A 20,396-nucleotide genomic window follows, 5' to 3' on the forward strand; every position below is an offset into this window, starting at 1 on the left:
CTTTTCCTTCCGCATTTGCATCCTTATCTCTCGCTGCTTCTCCTGTCATCGTCGCTTTCCATTCAGCGTTTTCAACTTTTCCCTCCATCTTTCCATCCTTCTTTCTTTCTTTTTCTCCTCCCATCCCCTCATCCTCATTCTCCTTCTTTTCTGTATCCACCTCAACCAGGGGCTTTTGCATCTTGGTGGTCGATGTCTCACGAGGTTTCGAATCTCCATCCTCCTCTGTCTCGGTCACGCTCTTCGATCCAGCTTCCAGTGGCTCCTGAGGGGTGATTGGATATGTTAGAGAGAGAGAGAGAGAGAGAGAGAGAGAGAGAGAGAGAGAGAGAGAGAGAGAGAGAGAGAGAGAGAGAGAGAGAGAGAGAAGAAGGAGTGGATGGCAGAGAAGACTAGTGAGAAGGATGAAGGAAAGGGACAGAAGATGAGTGAGAAGAGGGAGAATGAAGACAAAGATGAATGAACAGAAGATCAAGGGTGAAGAATGGGCGGATTGCTCTGAGGGGAAGAGGGAAGAGGAAGAATGAAAATTTGTATGATTGAACAATATAAAGAAAAGAAAACAAAATAGAGGAGAATGTAATGATTGGAAAAGAAGGATGTTTCTGGAAGGAAGAATAGATGAAGGCAATGAACTCCCCCAACTGTCTCCTGCAAATGGGTTAGCATTGATCTGGCTCCGCTTCCCCTTTCAGCTTTACTTCATTGCCGTATTCCCGTGGGTTTCGGAGGCAACCTGTACAGCATTTATTCCTTACTGCCTTATACATGTATATAGTACTATAATGTCTTCTCCTTTGCTATCGATACAAAGTATCCTCATACTGAATAAGCAGAACAATATGCGACAGAAAAATAAGACGCAGAAGGACAGGCAAAATATATCATTTACCCTCTCTTGTTCGGGATAACTGCAGTGTGGACGCTTCCATTTTGGAAATGAGTTATAAGAGTGTGAGAGCGTTAATACTGTCATCGTTAAGGTAGAGGTGCCAAGGAGCCACAAAAGTCCACAAAAATACGGCACAAAGAAGAGTGAAAAAGAAATATGTGTAAACATTCTTTCAAGACAGTAAAAGGGATGGTTGAGGACCATTTTTTTTTTTTTTACAATAAACAGGTGTACATGGCAACTAACTCTCATGCTCCTACAACTTATTTTGAGATAAATAGGTTATTCCAACCATGAGACGGTTAAGGGTGTAAATAATACTCAGTCAGGCTCCTATGACTTTTTCAATGGACTAAATCGTCTAACGTTAGCTGGAAGAGGCAAGTTTGTTTCTACTATGAGAGGGTGAAGAAGTTTAAGAGAGATTAATGGAGATGTACGAGAGTCTTGAGATTATCCACAAATGATCCTGACCAAATTACTTTTACTGTAAATTTGTATCTTTGGTGACATTTTCACTTTAAGATTCACTTTATTTGGTTTTCAGTTGTTTAACACCTGTGTTAGTGAAGATTAAATGTGAACAAGTCATAATATAGCATTTAATAAGTTAAGGAAAGTACTAGTATATGGTACAGTATAATGGATGACATTACCCCTTCAACCAGGGGACGACTTTCCAAATACACCTGTTGTTGCCTTCAGGCGATTTTATTAAGCTTAAGGGAGCACTCGCATAGCGAAGCGGGTCACCAAGGCCATAGTTAACCCTGCCAGTTCGAAAATTCTCTCCTAAGCTGAATAAAATCGTCTGGAAATGTCAATAATATGATGAAATAAAGTAGGTCATAGTACTGTAGCGTTAAATCGCAAGTGAGGCAATGCGTAGACCAAAACTTTAACTCTGTTGTTTTTAGTGAAATATTAATACCAAAGGTCCGCAAAAGTAAAAGTTATTCCAGAGTATCATTTTTCCAAAAGCGTGGAGAACGCACAGAAGCTGAATATTATTAACTCTGTGACTCAGCTGACTTCATTCTGGCTGACAGCTCCAGTCAGGTAACGTCGTTTTCATTTTTCTTTTTCCCTTCTCTTGACAATTTCATTGAACTTCGAGGAGACATTTCGTACTGGAAAAATTAGATATGGCCTTCATTAACCCTTTCACTACTAGAGAATCTTCCCAAACTAAATAAAATCTTATGGATTAGCAACAATTAAAAAATAAGGTATCAAGTTGAAGGAATTAACTTTGACCATTTTTTGTCTCCGCAGGCAGCCTACAGTCAATGAGTAAAATATTCTGATTAATAACAGCATAAATATGCATGCCTTTGCCTTTGCATCATATGGTGGTGTGGGTGGTGGAGCCTCTTGCCTCTTCCTCCTCTTGGTCTCCCACCCTATGAAGGCAGACACCAGTGACCTTCCCTGAGTGCTCCTCGTCTCCTCATCGTCCTCCTCATCGTCATCGTCGTCATCCTTCAACACCACCTCCTCCTCGTGCGGCTCCTCCTTCAGCACAACCTCTTCATTTGGCTCCTGCTGTAAGACCACCTCCCCCACCAACAGGTCATCCTTCACCGGCTTTGTCGTTGTGGGGGGTCGCGCCAAAACCAGGTAACACTCCGTTGCCACCACCGCCAACACCATCAGGGTCTGAGAAAAAGTGTACCGGTATTATTTTGATTTATTGTGCCTGAAAAATTATTTTTAACATCAACTCGAAAGGGTATTTAGTATTTTCTCCTTCCTACCTTCATACGATTTCATCCCACTTAGGAAAGATCGTTGCTACTATCTATCTACCTATTGCCAGAAGCCTTAATCTCGTAAGGGGTAGCCACAAACAAATCGCCTCCATGTCGCCCTGTCCCCTGCCATTTCATTGCCCTGCTCCCAGCTCACCCCCTCCCCCTCTCTCATATACCTCTCCACTCCATCCCTCCATCTCATCCTTGGCCTCCCCCTCCCTCTCCTCACTTCCACCTCACTTACATACACTCTCCTCGTCAGTCTCTCACTCTCCATTCTCTCCACATGTCCAAACCACCTCAGCGTGTTTCTCCTTCCGCTTCCTATCACATTCACATTCACACCACAACGCTCCTTCACTTCCTCATTTGTCAGTCTGTCTCTCCATGTTACTCCACATGCTCCTCTCAAATAACTCATTTCCACTGCTCTCACTCTTGACTTATGTCCTTCCAACAAGGTCCAAGCTTCACTTCCATACGTTAGAGTTGGAATCACAATACTGTCATGTAGTAGCTTTTATCCTTCCATGCTCACTTCCCTATTTCTTATCACTGCTTTCAAGGAACCAGCAACCTTTCTTCCCTGTTGTACCCTTTCAAGCACTTCACCCTCTGAACTTCCATCCTTACTCATCACACTACCCAGGTACTTAAACGCACTCATATTTTCCATTTCCTCCTCATGCAGCCTCATTGTACATTCACTGACTTCATTACTCTCGAAGACCATAACTTTACTTTTCCAACATTCACCTTTAGATTTCGCTTCTTTCACATTCTCCCAAACTCATCCACCAAGCCTTGCAGCTCCTCTTCGTCTTCACTTAACAACACAGTATCATCTGCAGGGAGTTTCCAAACACCGCCCTCTCTCACTAGTGCCGCTCCAACATCCACTGCCATACCTTGTATCTCAATTATAACCCCATCCATATACAGATTGAACAACCATGGAGACATGACACATCCCTGTTTCAATCCAACCTACAAACAGGAATATTCACTCAGTTCACTATCCACACGCACTGCAGCCTTAGCAACCCTCATACATACTCTTCACGGCCTTCAACAACTTCCCATCTACTCCATATATTCTTAATACTTTCCACAATCCTTGTCTATCCACCCTGTCATATCTATCTATCTATCTATAGCCCGACGCCCTAATCCCGCAAAGGGTGGCCGCAGACAAAACGCCTCCAAGTCACTCTGTCACCCACCATTTGACTCCCCTCCCCCCAACTCACCCCCCCCTCCCTCATATACCTCTCAACTCCATCCCTCCACCTCATCCTCGGTCTACCCCTCCCTCTCCCTCCCTCCACCTCACCTACATACACCCTCTTAGTCAGTCTTTCATTCTCCATTCTCTCCACATGTCCAAACCACCTCAATGTATTTCTCCTAATCTTTTCAACCACATCCACATCTACCCCACAACGTTCCTTCACTTCTTCATTCGTCAACCTGTCCCTCCACGTCACTCCACATGCTCCTCTCAAGTAACTCATTTCCACTGCTCTCACTCTTGACTTGTTCCCCTCTTGCAAGGTCCACGCCTCGCTTCCATACGTCAGGGTAGGGATAACAATACCATCATGCAGTGACTTCTTAACTTCCATACTCACCTCCCTATTTCTCATCACTGCTTTCAGCGTACCAACAACCTTTCTTCCCTGCTGTACCCTTTCACGTACTTCATCCCCCAAAGTTCCATCCTTACTCATCACACTACCCAAGTACTTGAATGCACTCACATTCTCCATATCCCCACCATCCAACCTCACTGCACACTCTGTGACTTCATTCCTCTCAAACACCATAACTTTACTTTTGTTGACATTAACTTTCAGCTTCCTCCTCCTACACACTGTCCCAAATTCATTCACCAAACCTTGCAACTCCCATTCATCTTCACTCAACAATACTGTATCATCAGCAAACAGCAACATCGGAAGCTTCCAAATCTCACCCTCATTCATTAGGGCCACCCCCACATCCACTGCCCTGCCTTGCACCTCCTTTACAACCCCATCCATATATATATATTAAACAGCCATGGAGACATCACACACCCCTGTTTCAGTCCCACATTGAGATCAAAGAACTCACTCAGCTCACCATCCACTCGCACCGGAGCCCTAGCTCCCTCGTACATACTCTTCACAGCACTCAACAATTTCCCCTCCACTCCATATATTCTTAATACCTTCCACATACCTTGCCTATCTATTCTGTCATAAGCTTTCTCCAAGTCCATGAAGGCAGCATACACTTTCCTTCCCTTCTCTAGATACTTCTCCACTAAACATCTTAGAACAAATATCTGATCTACACACCCTTTTCCCTTCCTAAATCCCCCTTGTTCTTCTCCAACTAGCTCCTCTGTCATATGCCTAACCCTATCAATGAGTATTCTACCATATATTTTACCAGTCACACTAAGAAGGCAAATACCCCTATGGTTACCACATACTTCTCTCTCCCATTTCCTTTGTACAGAGGAACAATTATACCTGATTTCCAGTCCTCTGGAACCCTTCCCTCTTCCCAAGCCAATCTACACAACTTCCATATCCATTCCACAACAATCTCACCCCCATACCTAAGCATTTCACCACACACTCCATCAATTCCTGGGGCCTTTCCCAGCTTAATCTTCTTCATCGCTTCCACTACTTCCGACCTACTGATCTCTTCCTCCCTCCTCTCATCTCTTCTTCTCCCAGCCATTCCCCAACCACTTATACTCACACTGCTCTCACTCTCTACATTCAACAAATCCTCAAAGTGCTCCTTCCATCTCCTCAATTTCTCTCTCTTCTCCACCAACAATCTATTATTCCTATCTTTCACTCCCCTACTATTTCCCCTTTCACACTGCCTTACTTTCTTTACCTCCTTCCAAAACAATTTCTTACTCTCCCTCCTTTTCACACTCAGATTCCTCCCAAACTCTTCATCCACTTTCTTCTTACTCTCCTTCACCAGTCTCTTAACCTCCCTTCTCCTGTTCACATATACCTCTCTCTTCTCTCTCTCATCTTCTCCCCTACCTCTACTCGCCAACCATTCACCATATGCCTTCTTCTTTTGTTCCACAGCTCGTTTCACCTCATCATTCCACCATGCTGTCCCTTGCACACCCTTGCATCTCCTCCTCACTCCACAAACCGCCTCACACGCTGTGCTTATCTCTTCCGTGAATATCTTACATACGTCTTCCACCCCTTCCATCTGCTCTAGCTCATGCCTTCCCAATCTTTCTTCCACTATGCTCTTATACTCTGTCCTTTTCTCACTATCTTGCAATTTCTCCACTCTTCTCACAGGAGCTGCTTCCTCCTGTCTTCCCCTTCGTCTCCTCAACCACTTTCTTTGCAGCTCTACCTTGGCCATCACTAAGTGATGGTCCGAGACTCCATTCCCCCACCCTCTCCACACCCTTGCATCCAACACTTGTCTTTTCATTCGCTCATCCACACACACGTAGTCTATCATTGCCTTTCGTTCAACAAGTTCACCATCCATCCTCCTCATTACTCTCCATGTATACCGGTGGATCATCTTATGACGAAAGTAGGTGTTGGCTATTGCCAACCCCTTACCAGCACAGATGTCCACCAAAGCACTACCATTCCCATCTACTTCAGCTGGCACACCCCACTGACCAACCACTCCATCCACTCGTACATTCCCAACTTTGCCATTCATGTCTCCAATCAACAGCACTCTTTCGCTCCTCTCAAACTTATCCATACATGCTTCTACTCTCGCCCAAAACTCATCTTTCACTCTTGCCACTCGATCCTCTGTTGGAGCATACACACATACAATCGCCCATGCTTGTATACCTACTTTCATCCTCACCCATACAATCCTTGCACCCACTGTTCCATACTCTCTTATATTCTCCTTCCACTTCTTGCTTATCATCAGACATACTCCCTCTCTTGCCCTCTCATTCTCACTGACTCCCGCACATATACCTACACCGTATTCCCATTCTCTCATCCTTTCACCTTTCCATTTTGTTTCAGTCAATCCACATATATCCACTTTTGCATCCTCAAGCACCTGGACAATCTCTCTCTCTTTCACTTCATCATTCACTCCTCTCACATTCCACGTTCCTACCCTCAGAATGTCCTTTGTCCGTTCCTTAGTCGTCAACGTATGGTCCGTCCGGGTCCGAGGCGCTTTCTCCAAATCCATGAAGGCCGCATACATCTTCTTCCCTTCTCTAGAAACTTTTCTGCTAAAGATCTAAGAATGAATATCTAATCTATACAACCTCTTCCCTTCCTAAAACCTCCCTGTTCTCCAACTAATTCCTCTGTTATTTCCCTAACTCTGTCAATAAGTATCCTACCGTATACGTTTCCTATTACACTAAGAAGGCAAATGCCTCTGTGATTACCACACACTTCTTTTTCCCCTTTTCCTTTGTACAGGGGAATAATTATACCTGACTTCCAGTCCCCTGGGACTCTACCTTCCTCCCATGCCAATCTGCACATCTTCCACATCCATTCTACTACTATCTCTCCCCCATGCTTCAGCATTTCACCACACACTCCATCAATTCCTGGGGCTTTCCCCAATTTAACTTTCTTCATTGCTTCCACAACTTCCATCTACTGATTTCTTCCTCCCTTCTCACATCCCTCCTTCTCCCAGCTATTCCCCAGCCACTTATACTTGCATTACTTTCATTCTCTATGTTCAACAATTCCTTTAAGTGTTCTCTCCATCTGCTCACATTTTCTCCCTTCTCCACTAGTAATCTACCATCTTTATCTTTCACTCCCTTACTAAATTCACTGCCACTCTGTCTTACTTTCTTTACCTCTTTCCAGAACATTTTCTTACATTCCCTCCACTTTACACTCAAGTTCCTTCCAAATTCCTCATCCACTCTCTTCTTACTCTCTCTTACTAATCTTTTCACCTCTCTCTTATACATATAACTCTCTTCCGTCTCTCAACTTCTTCCACGTCCCTGTTTCTCATCCATTCATTGTAAACTATCTTCTTTTGTGCCACAGCCTCTCTCACTTCTTCAGTCCACCATGCTGTTCCCCGCACCCCCTTCTGTCTTCTCTTCACCCCACACATCATCTCACATGCTGCACAGATTTCTTCTGTGAATATCTTGCACACACCTTCCACGTCCCCCATATGCTCCAATCTATATTTACCCAATCGCTCCTCCACTTCCCTCTTATATTCTGCCATTTTTCCATCCTCTTGTAACTTTTCCACTCTCCTTGTATATACTACCTCCTCCTGTCCTTCGCTTAGTCTATTTCTCCATTTTATTTGGACTTTAATTCAAGTTGTGAAGTGGTGGTCCGAAAGTCCACTCCCCCAACCTCTATATGCTCTTGCATCCAAAAGTGGTACAGCGTGAGGGCGGGATACGGGTTCATCCGGCGCCAGGATACTGGTGTCAATGTATTCGTGCACCGTTTCGGGATCGCTGCTCCCACTTCACGGCGCCACCAGCGCTCGTTGTGCGAGAGCAAGACTGTTGAATTCCACATCCACCAGACACCGAAGGGTCCCGAGGCTAGGGACGTCAATGAACCAGGAGGTGCAGCTTTGCAAGGCTCTTCCTATGCACGGCGGCGCCCCACGGACCAGGGACGCCGGCCTGTGGATCCCCGATGTCCTGGTGATGTGGATACGATTGTCGCCATGTGCATCGCGACAGCGAAGGCGTTCTATGGTGATGACAAGGCTGCGATGCTTGTTCTTCTCCCCCAGATATTTGAGAAGAACGGGCTGTTGCGCCTTGTCATCCCCCAGAGCTTCGCTCGTGATACACAGGCAGCCCCTCGTCCAGTGCGTCGTTCAGTCATGCTGCAGCCTCCTCAACCCCACAGAACACCGCGGAAAAGGCTGCAGCTCGACGCTTCAACAAACAAGGCAACTATAGTCGCGGCGTGCGACTCTGAGGTTGCTGTTATCGTGCTGTGGCAACTTACCATTCAAAAATGCGTCTGATTTCTTGTATAATATGAGACGCATGTGATTCGTGTATAATATGTTCGTGTATAATAATATTCGTGTAGAATATATTCATGCATAATAATATGATTCGTGTATAATATGATATGAAATCGGACGCACATTTTGAATGATAGGTTGCCAGGGTACGATAATGATAACCTCAGAGTCGTGTGCCGCGACTATACCACCTCCACCGCCAGCCCTCCCCAGCCCATGGACACCGATCACGCCCACCCTGACACAGACCCGCACCACAAATCGCCAGCCACTGAGGAGGACACTGCGTCTACCATCCCGCCCATCTTCCAGGACGTGGAAGACTGTCCTTCCACTCCATCATCATCTGCTGACGGTATGTCACCGGCCGATCCTCAGCCCACTCAGGAGGTGTGCCCTTCCCATTCTCCCACCGCACCACCACCGAGGAGGAACAAGGGGAAGACAACTACGAAACCGTCTGACACGAAACACCGTGCCGTGTCTCGTGACGCCTGCGACCACACGCCTAGAAGCCCTTCTCCTGCCGACGTCAAACGTCCGCTTATCTCCATCGACCCCGAAGAATTCGCCAGGCAATTTCGCCAGCAGCTCTCCAAGTCCAACTTCCTCAACTTGCTCTCCAGCCGCGTCACCTATCCTTCTTAACTTGCTCCTGCCGCCTAACAACTGCTACCTCTTCATCAACTGCTTTTCACTGGCGGGCCTCACACTATAGGCCCGCTTCCACTCTGATTCTTTCAGGTGGAAAAATCTACACAACAACAATAACATGACACACCTTCTCATCCTTTCATCCACACACACATAATCAATCATTGCCTTCCGTTCATTCAGTTCACCACCCACTCTTCTTATCACTCGCCACGTATACCTGTAAATCATTCTGTGCCTGAAGAGGGTATTAGCTATCACCAACCCTCTCCCGGCACAAATGTCCACTCAAGCACTGCCATTCTCATCCATCTCTGCAGGCACACCCCACTCACAAACTACTCCATCCACCTTCACATTCTCTACTTTTCCATTCATATCTCCAATCAAAAACACTCTCATTCCTATCAAACTTTTCCATCGGTGCTACTGAGATGTTAATTCATGCTATGTATATCTTCCTCCCAGACAGAAAAGTCTCCCCTACGCTGGATAAAATCATCTTGAGCAAGAATAAACAAAAAATATATATACGGCTTCGGATTCAAGCGCAAAAAAAGTCTGAGTCGGGAAAATTTGTCCATTTCCTTTATAAAACATCAGAATCAAGATTTCTTTATTCCGAGATGCCTGGGCACATTCATATAAAAGACTGGACGCCATAAGCACTGGGAGATATATACTGAGGAAAACAGTTCCTGAGTTAATTAGTTATATACATGACTCTTGATTACAGGGAAAAGAGATTATATGGCCAGACGGTACTGTGTACCAGCTACAATGACGGACTAAATCATCATTATCATATTTTCTACTAATATATAAAATGATTAATAGGGGCAAATAGTCATAAACTCAAAGAACTGAATGACAAGGGTATTTTCCCGTCCAAACACACACTTTCACTCTCACTCTAACATCCATTACTTGGACCGAAATATTCCTTACAAACACGGCCATGCACAAGGTCACACACCCTAGCATACTAGCAAGCCAAATGCACTCTTTCAAGAATAAAATGAAAAATCTTCATGGCAGCGAAGGAGTTGTAATGAAAAACTTGCATACGGACATTCTTCCTTCCTAGCACGCACTTTTAACCCTCTCTGCGCCACATCAACTCTAGCGTTTTCTTTGCACTAAAACTATGCGCTTATATTCAGGTGAGTACGGAGGCCTGACAATTCTGACACTCACCATTAACCATCTCATGGTGGAACAACTGTTGTTCTTTATTTCAGCTAACGTCAAACTATTTTATTCGGCTAAATGAGTCATAGGAGCATGGGAGTGTTAAGGGTGTAATAATAAATCAGGCGTCATCACTGTGAAGAAGTTGTAATGAATGAACTGTAGATCAAGACCCTTTTCCTATCCGAACACGCACTCTCACCCAAGCATCCATTACTGCAACCCAAAATATTCCCAGCAAATTCGGTCGTGCACGAAACCAAACATTCTAGCACACTGGCTGCCTAGCAAACATACGTACACACAACCACATAATTTCTTAACCTGAACAAACACAGATCCTTCTCCAAATGATTATTACACACACACACACACACACACACACACACACACACACACAGGTGTTTCGGTGTTCTAGTGGCTAGAACGTTCAAGTCGGAGTCAGTAATGCCATTAATGGAGGTAGACTCTTCTATATCTGTATCAATCTGCATGACGTGCTGTACACAACCAGGAAGAGATTGACAGCCAGAATTAACCATGACAGGGAAGAAGAAAGACATGTCTCTAGTAAGAGTAGTTCATGATTGTGTTTGTGTCACAGTCCGTATATGTCCTCCATATGAATCAACAGGATCCGTCCATACCAGTACTCACGTCCAGTATCCACCATGACGATTCGAATCTAGACTAAGGGTAAAGCAGATCGGGAGACGAACGTGATAACTTCCCGAGCCATCGTGTCCCAGTAGGTTGGTCTTCTACCGTGGATTAAAATTGTGGGCGTATACTGTGTACTACGATAGTCTAGACGCGGGCCCCTCCACAACATAAGGGATAATGGTGCTGACTGTTCTTATATCACCTGGTGACAAAATATGACTGGCTGCTGTTCAGTATAATCTAGCGTCAAAACTGCCACATCGCCACAGTAGCCTATCCTTAGATCTATACGTAGCAAGTGGACTGGCTCGTTTATGATAATCTCCAGTCAGAATCAAGGTAGGATTACACTTCGGAGGGGAAAATGGAAGACTTGCTGCTTTGTTTAGAGTCTATAATCAAATTCGTCACAGGATCACTTCGACTGTCCAGCCTCGGGCTTTTACAGTATAATTCGCACTAGGCACTTGGGTAACCTTGCCTCGGGTCCCTGCTGTTTTGAAGTGGCGATATAAATCTTGCTGTTCTTTTATCGAGAGTTGAACGAGGGAGAGGTGTGCGTGAATGTGTGCGTTATATAGTGTGAGGATTGGAGTGAAGTAAAGAGTGTGGCGCCCTTGACCGAGCAGCAGCGAGGTCGATAACACACGTACCGGCATAATGATGGGCCACTACGCTATCCACACCACGGATGCAGTGGATGGGAGGGTGACTTAGGGAAACTGGCTGTGAACGAAATAGGGAGCAAAGAAAGGTGGGAGAACTGATAAATAGAATTAATGACTTGATGAAAGAGAGAGAGAGAGAGAGAGAGAGAGAGAGAGAGAGAGAGAGAGAGAGAGAGAGAGAGAGAGAGAGGAGAATACAAATTCGAATGAAACTGTAAGTAGTGAAGAGATGATAAACGAGGATAGAAAGATAAGAGGGAAGAGACAGAGAGGATAAATAGAGGCGAAATGATAGAAGAGAAGAGCTGATGAAAGAACACACGAAAACAAAAGGAACAGTATGTAGTGAAGAGGCAATAAAAGAAGATTGCAAGAAGGGAGAAAACCAGTTAGCTCCACCTTCACTACTACTGGGGGTTGGGGTTGGGGTTTTCTGTGGTACGTTAGTGGAAGGAGGAAAGACTGGAGTGAGGACAAGATTGAAGGGGAAAAGGGGAGGGGTGTAAGTATACGAAGGGCAAGTTTTGATAGAAGTCCGATGTGGAAGGAGAGATGGAGTAAGAAGAATGAGAATGGACGAGATATAACACAGAAGAATGGAGGAAAGATGATAAAACCGGCAGAAGGATGGTACGGGAGGAAAGAAAGGCGAGAAAACTGAAAAATAAGGGTAAAAAGCTGATAAACGGCTACAAAGCGAAGAGAAAGTTAATATGAGACAGCAACGGAGGAGCGAAGGGAGAAAGAAGCGGTAAATATAGGTAAAGAGATGACAGGAGGGTAGAGAGACGGGAGATAGGACACGTAGCGGCATAATGAGGAGCACTACCACACCTTCACTATCACCAGGCAGGGGATGGGGAAGCTGGTTGTGGATGAGGTAGAACAGCAGGGCTTTGAAATGAAAAACTAATCTAAGAAGCCACAGGGTAAGATGATGAGGAAGAACAGAGATGAACTTGAGGGAGCAGAATTGAGAAGGAAGAAAAAGAACGGCGGATTTTTTTTTCTTTTCATCTCTGAGCATAAAATTGACATATAATTGTGGATGATCAGTAAATTGTTCCAGCTTAATTCAAGTCATCAGACTATTCTCCACTTCATCCTGCGATTAAATTTGCCTCATTATCTCTTATCAGTTGAAAAGAGGTAAAAACTGATAGAGACTAAGGGAAACGAGATGCTGACAAAGAGTGTACTGGGAATGCAGGAAATATAGAGAAAACAAGACAGCGAAGGAAGCTAGCAATACGTGAGAACTGGCAAATATAATTAAAGAGGTGATAGGTTGTGACAGAAATGTGTGAGACGGCGCACGCACCGGCATAATGAAGGCCACCTCGACCCCATCTCAGTTGGGGTTGACTGCACTTTGGATTTCTGTGGCGCTTAAGGTCCAGTCACACTTGTTGGAAACTTTGCCCCAAACACTGCTAGAAACATACAAGCTAGCAACATGCCACATACATGACTGCATCAATATCCCGAGCAATGTTAGGGTGCGGCCACACTTGCTAATTTTTAATCGACAGAAGGAAACGAGGTTCAGGGGTCCGTCCTACGTTCAGACTTGGATATTGCAGTGGCTTCAACCTGGTGCTTCGTTTCATCTTGTCGATCACGTTTCGTGCAAGTGTTGCCGCACACAAATGGCGCGGCCACATTTGCTCAAAATATGTGATCGGCAAGATAGAATGAAGCACAGGATTAGTGGTGCAGTGTGAACACGGTCTGAACCTCGGACGCAGTCCTGTACCCCGCTTCCTCTTGTCAATCACATGTCTGGGGTAAATGTGGCCGCACTTAGAGGTAAAGCCATCAAAATTCTAAAATATTATGTGAGGGGAATACGCAGTCCACACATGTCTGGGACACCGTCCATAACAATGTGGGCCAGTGAAGATGTGGCCCTTGCTGTAGCTGCCCCTGTGATGCTGTGCGGACGAGGGAAATAAATATTTAATTTGTGGCTTTTTGGTGCTTAACACAAGACTTAGGCACTTGAATACAAATCATGTATTGATATTTTATTATGCTGTCTCTTCCATCACGAGATTTGTTCTAAATTTTCCTTGCCTAGCTCCTTAGATAATAGAGCGAACATCTTTCTCTCAACTTCCATTTTATCGTGCATTTTATCTGTTTTAAGAGTCTGTTTTATATATTGTGTAGTCCTCTTCATTAACATCCAAGAGAACCGGGTATGTATGATGCAAGTCAAGCAACATTAAGGTTTGGTCTATGTACCATTCCCTTTTCATGGATATAGTTTAACTACCTGCCTGTGATCAAATGACTAAGTTCGTGTCCACCACACTAAACCTCATCCACACCTATGCTATGAGCATGACTCAGACATTGAAACAGACGTGTTCGAGGCATCAGTGTTTCCAACATGTGCGTTACACTGTTCATGATATGTGTGAAACTTGTCTCGAACACATATTTCAGGCAAGTCTGGCCGGACCTGTAGGTTATAGCCGATTTATTTTCACGTGACGGAACTGTACGACTCCCACGACTATATTGTGGGTGCATGAGGTTCGATGAGCCTTAGTTGTAAACTGTGACTGAGCCTCCTTAGTTTCCAATTGAATTAATCCTACAGTCTGGCGACACTTGGCCATCCACTGAGAGTAAAGGGGTTAGGGAAATGTGTCGGGTTAGAATGAACACGCTGTAGTTTGGGAAATTATCAGGTCTGGAGACATTAGCTGTGAATGGAATAACGCTGTACAAGAGAAAAATGAGAGGATGAATAAAACAAGATAGTAAGGAAGACGAGAGAACTATGAGACACGCGTAAAGAGTTGGTGAAAGAGGAAAGATGGGAGAAAGCAGAGAAGAAAAGATGGAGAGAGGTAAATAAGATAGATATATACAGATGATGTATATTCCAATTTCCACTCAATTAACGCCGGCGTGCCCCAGGGGTCAGCTCTGGCGCCAACCATGTTCCTGGTTCGTATTAATGATCTCTTATCTGTCACCCACAATCCCATCCATTCATATGCAGATGACTCAACACTACATAGTTCATTCACACTCAGACACCTCTCAACTCAGTACAGCCATCTCCATAAATCAAGATCTATCTACGATCAGTGAATGGCGACAAAACAACCTTGTCTCTTTTAATGCTAGTAAAACTAAATATATACAGTTTACTAATAGACAGATATTGCCAGATTCGTACATTACCTTCAGTGCTACTAATATTCCCATCTCCAAAAGTATTGAAATTCTTCCCGCCTCACTTAACAATGCCCTCAGCTGGACCTCTCATGTTAGATCTCTTGCTAAAACCGCCTCAAAGAAACTTGGATTATTGTACAGAGTCCGTAACTTCTTCACTGACGAGCAGTTAGCTATAATTTATAAGAGTCATGTGCGCTCTCAGCTTGAATATTGCTCACCCTTGTGGAATGGATGTGGAGAGGTTGCATTAAAACAACTAGATAAAATTCAGAACAAAGCTGTTAGAATTATTAACAACCCTGCCATTACAAATAAACTACCTCCTTTGCAAATAAGAAGGAATGTTGCCTCCCTTGCATTATTTTAGATTTTTTTTTTTTGGCACATGCTCAGACGAAGTTGCGTCCATGGTGCCACCTCTCCATGCCTTCCCTCGTGCTACTCGGGCATCTGGTAGCGCTCATGACTGGAATGTCACTCAGCCATATTGCAGAACTTCTGCCTATCAGAATTCTTTAATTCCCCGAACTGCATCTCTCTGGAACTCGCTTCCCCAGAGTTGTTTCCCTCCAAATTTCAACCCACAACTGTTTAAGTCTAACTGTTACAGATATTTTATGAACAGAGGACACCAGTAATCTGGTGTATGGATTTTTTTTTTCCATTTGTTTTTCCTTCCTCCGTTCTGTTATTAAAAAAAAAAAAAAAACTAGGGAGGCGAGATGGCCACCAAAACTGATAAGAAATTAAAATAATCGTGGAAGAGTTGAGAAGGTAGAATAGAAAGATGTGAGAGCTGATCGAGAATGAGACATATAACTGACATGAAGGAGAAGAAAACAGGACAACTAAGGAAACAGAAGAATAAATGAGAGGGGAGCAGAGAGAAAGAGAGAGAGAGAGGGGGGGGGGAGGACAGATAGACAAGAAAAGAGAGAGGGGAGGAAAAAGTAATAAAAGAAATTACGGAAGAGACAGACAGACAGATCCAGACGGACAAAACAGGGAAGCACTAAAAGAGAGAGAGAGAGAGAGAGAGAGAGAGAGAGAGAGAGAGAGAGAGAGAGAGAGAGAGAGAAACGTTAACAAGGGAAGAGAGATAGAATAACTGACAGGTACCGCAGGAAAGCACAATGAATGCCAACAAGCATCAGTTAAACACCAGTAATCTTAAGCATGCCTTACCCTAATTTGCCCTTTACCTTTGACGAGCTGTTAAAAAAAGAAGAAAAAAAAAAAGAATTCATCCATGGCTTACACTAAACCATTCCACAAAATTTGGTATAAATCCCGTAAAAACTTTAAGTTGAAAATGCCATATGACTTTGCCCTTTGACTTATTGTTCTCTAAATAATAGGTCAGTCCCTTGGCTGACCCTAAACTCTTCATCAGAGCAGATCAAAAATACTTTATCTGGTTCACACACAGACACACAGGGTAGGGCTTTGTCTTTGCCCTGTTGCCTTAACTTTTCAGTGATTATTCTCAGATGACTCCCTTCGTTCTTGCCTTACCCTCAACGCTTCATCAAGTCTGGTCTAAATTGGATCAAAACTGTTTAAACTGACCTTGCCATGTGACCTTGACCTTTGATCTTGTTTTCAAAAACAATATGCCAACCTCTTAACTGTTCTTGAAACCTTTCACGATGTTCACTTAATATCGGATTAAAACTGTTTGAGAAAACTAGTTCACTTCAAATTTGTCCTTAATTTACTTATTTACCTACAACTCGTCCCTGACTTTTAGAGTCAGTTAGTAAGATTGATACGTAGAGATCCTTCTCATCTCTAAAATATATATAGGTGACAAGGGACAAGAAAAAGACAATAATTGATAAAACGAGGTAGAGTTAAAAGGAAAAAAATATAGATAAATAGATAGATATATAGATAGGTGTGTGTGTGTGTGTGTGTGTGTGTGTGTGTTTATATAATTTTTACATAAGAGTATACAGATGGATGGATAGATAGATAGATATACTTACAAGCAAACACACACATATAGATGTATATTTACTTGTTTATTGTATATTTATTTATTTATTTACGTGAACTTTTCACTGGAAGTTAACAAAGGAATAATTAAGCCAATGAGCGAGGATACCACAACGTAACTTAAAGTCAACCGAACCACATTCTTGTTGGCACAGGAGACTGACGTTGCATCTACTGTTGATATCCCTGTGTGACGAGTTCCTAATATGGTGAATTTCGCTGGTTAGAAATGGAGCTCACTAAGGTTTCCATGGTACCCATATTGATGATGATGATACCGATTCTTGCACTGGCCAACAACACTGGCGACGACGACTGCAGAAGTGGTAACAGAGGAATGAAGGTTTCGGTGATTAGCATCTTGACCAAATATCAGCAATTGAGAAAATGGCTGTTAATAACCATGGATTCGTAAGCTATGAAATAGTCAAGTAAACGCAAACTTACTGTTTAGACGAAATAATCAGACAGAACTGGCTAGACAATGTGATAGTCAGGGAAACAGAGCGAATGAACGACGAACGTGGCTAGAAAATGAATCAAACAGAGGACAAACAACTGAGAGCTGCGAGGTGTTGATGGTGTTGTGCATAAAAAGGAGATGACGAAACAGATCCAGACAGCTTTCAGTATCCGTTAACACAAAATAACGGAGGGGATGGGGTGCAGGAAGAGAGGGGTGATGAGAAGAAAGGGATAGCGATGGCAACTGGAAGGAAAGGGTAGAAAGGGTGGGGTTGGGGCTCTGCGGTTCAGGAGGGAGGTGGTAAGAGGGATTACATGAAAAGGAAAGGAAAGGGACAGAGGTGAGAGGGACAAGAATTAAGGGGATTGGGACAGGATGGAAATGGGAGTGATAGGGATGGAAATGGGAGCGAGGAAAGTTTCGAACGTGGAGGATAATAGAAGAACGAGTACGGGACACTGGATGAAGGGGAGAGGAGAAAAGGTGGCAGGGAAGAGAGATGAAAGAAGAGTAGAGATGACGAGATGGAATGAGAAGGGGGAGTAGAAGAAAGAGAGAAAGGAGGCAAAGGTGAGGAAGGAGAGTGGCAAGAAAATGTTCAAAATGGGGTAGGGATGAGCAGTGAGAGAGGAGAAAAGGAAAAAAAGGTAAAGGAATGGGAGCAGAAGAAGATAAGAAAGACTTAATGATAGAGCTGAAAAAGAAGAGAAATAGAAAAACAAGGAAGCGAAGGCAGAGAGAGAGAGAGAGAGATAGATAGATAGATAGATAGATAGATAGATAGATAGAGAGAGAGAGAGAGAGAGAGAGAGAGAGAGAGAGAGAGAGAGAGAGAGAGGACAAGTGCTTAGTGCGTGGAAGAACCACATCAAGAGAAAAGAAACAGAAAAAAGGAGAAAGGGAAAAATTACTGGAGAAGCAAGACGAGAGAAAGAAAGCACGAACGGAGGAGCAGATAAGTAAATTAAATTCAATTAAGAGAAAAGAAATGGTGATTGGAGAAGGAAACTGAAAAAAAAAAGTGAGAAAATTTATGCAAAGAAAGGAAAAGTGAGGAGGAAGAACAATGTCGAGGGAAGGGTGTAAGAAATATGGCTGCTTTGGAAAGGGAAGTGAGAGGCAAAAGGTAGATGGAAGGGTAAGAGAAGAGGAGAGGAGAGGACACGAGATGAGAAAGGAGGAAAGAGTCTGGAAAGCAGTAAGAGGAGGAAAGGGGTAATGGATGAGAGAAGGAGAAGAGGAGGTAGGGAGACGAAAAGAGCGGAGGGGCGAAAAACTGGAGAGGGTGCAGAATGAAAGGGGGGGGGTATGAAAGAAAAATACATGCACCCTCCTATTATGCAGGGCATAGAGAAATAAGGCAACATCAACCCAAACACTAGCAACAAAAACGTTACCTACACCATGCAACTATATGCTAACACTGTTTTCTGTTTCACCCACTGTATCTTCTTAACCAATTCTCTTATATTCCTGTTAACCACCCTATTTCTTATAATGAGGGAAGAAGGGGGTGGGGAAAGAGCCAAGGATGAGGAGAAAGGACAGGAGAGGTAAGAGTGAGGGAGGGAGTGGAGGGTAGTGGAAGGGTGAGTGGGGGAGATGGAAGGGAATGAGGTATTGGGAGGGAAGTGTAAGAGGAGAAGGAAAGTAGAGGTGGGCGAGGAAAGGGGATGGAGAGAGAATGGAGAGAAGGGAAGAAAGGAATGAAAGAATGTGGATGCAGGAGGAAGGAGAGAGGGAGGTTGAAGAGGACAGTAGGGGAGAGAGGGACGGGCAGTAAAATGAGGAAGGGAAAGAAAGGAAGAAGAGGATGAAATGAAGCTAAGGGGGAATAGGAGGGTGGAAGAAATAAAAAGAGAAAGTTGAAGAAGAGAATGAGGGGGGTAGGGAGAAATGAAGGGTGAGGGAGGAGGAGAGTTGGGTTAAGTGAAGGGAAGGATGGAGAGAATTTAGGGGGTAGGGAGAGGAAAGTTTTAAGGAGTAAAAACAGAAAGTAAACGACATGAAGACTATTTATCCTCTCGACATTGTTTGTTATACAGTAGGTTGCAACTAACGCAACTGTTCTATGAGTCAAAGCAACCAAAGCATGAAGAGGAGAATGGTATGGTATGGTATGGCAGGGAAAGGGAGGGGAAAAGGGATGGAAGGAGTGAGGGAGACCAGAGGGAAAGGGAAGTGAAGGAAAGGGAGAGGAGAATGGGGAAGGAGAAAATGTGAAGAGTGGAAGGTGACTGAGAGATGAGGGAAGGATATATGGAAAAATGAGGGTTCAAGGATGAGGGTAAGGAAAGGAAGAGAGAGGAGGGGAAGGGAGAGGAGGGGAGGGAAGAGGAACGGAAGGAGAGTGGAGAGGAGAGGGTAGGGGAGGGGAGAAGAGAGGAAGAGAGAGGGGAATGGAAGGGAGAGGTTACGTGTAAGGGAGGGAAGGAAGGGAGGGAACTAGGGAGAGGAGGGGTGACGTGTGAGGGAGTCATAATAATGCCGGGTCGATGTTATTCCTCCCTTCCTCCCTTTCCTTTCTGCTCTCTCTCTCTCTCTCTCTCTCTCTCTCTCTCTCTCTCTCTCTCTCTCCTACTTCACTGTTTAGTCTTCCTCCCTTCCTCTTTTCGCGTCTGCTCTTCCAGTTTCTCTTTCTTCTTTCTCTCTCGATTCTCTGTTATTTTCATCTCTTTTCCTTCAAATTTTCTTCCCATCCATTCGTCTTTTTCACCTTTTTCTCTTCCGCCAATCCCCCATTAGTTTTTCCCTTCCCTTCTCTCTTCATTCCTGCACCTCCTCCTTCTCTCCCCTCTCTCAACCCTCGCCCTCTCCTCACCTTCCAGTCTATGCCCCTCGCTCCCTCCCCTTTCTTTGTGTCATTCTCCCTCCATTTACTTTCAAAGGATTTGGTT

At 44.2% G+C, this 20,396-nt stretch overlaps 1 protein-coding gene across 1 annotated transcript in view; it reads right to left on the bottom strand.

Annotated features, from left to right (window-relative positions):
• Positions 1–1,435: 1,435 nt before the first annotated feature.
• LOC145415640 (uncharacterized) overlaps positions 1,436–20,396 on the bottom strand; it is a 111,798-nt gene continuing 92,837 nt past the window's right edge. The window contains exons 2-3 of the mRNA XM_080284861.1: positions 2,225–2,551; positions 1,436–1,450 (exon numbers count right to left, since the gene is read on the bottom strand). Coding sequence (XP_080140987.1) covers positions 1,436–1,450; positions 2,225–2,551 — 342 coding nt within the window. The remainder of the gene's footprint in view (positions 1,451–2,224; positions 2,552–20,396) is intronic.

The sequence above is a fragment of the Coenobita brevimanus genome, chromosome 103 (assembly GCF_032717465.1).
Source record: "Coenobita brevimanus isolate Jiangsu-jjx chromosome 103, ASM3271746v2, whole genome shotgun sequence".
Classification (NCBI taxonomy): domain Eukaryota; kingdom Metazoa; phylum Arthropoda; class Malacostraca; order Decapoda; family Coenobitidae; genus Coenobita; species Coenobita brevimanus.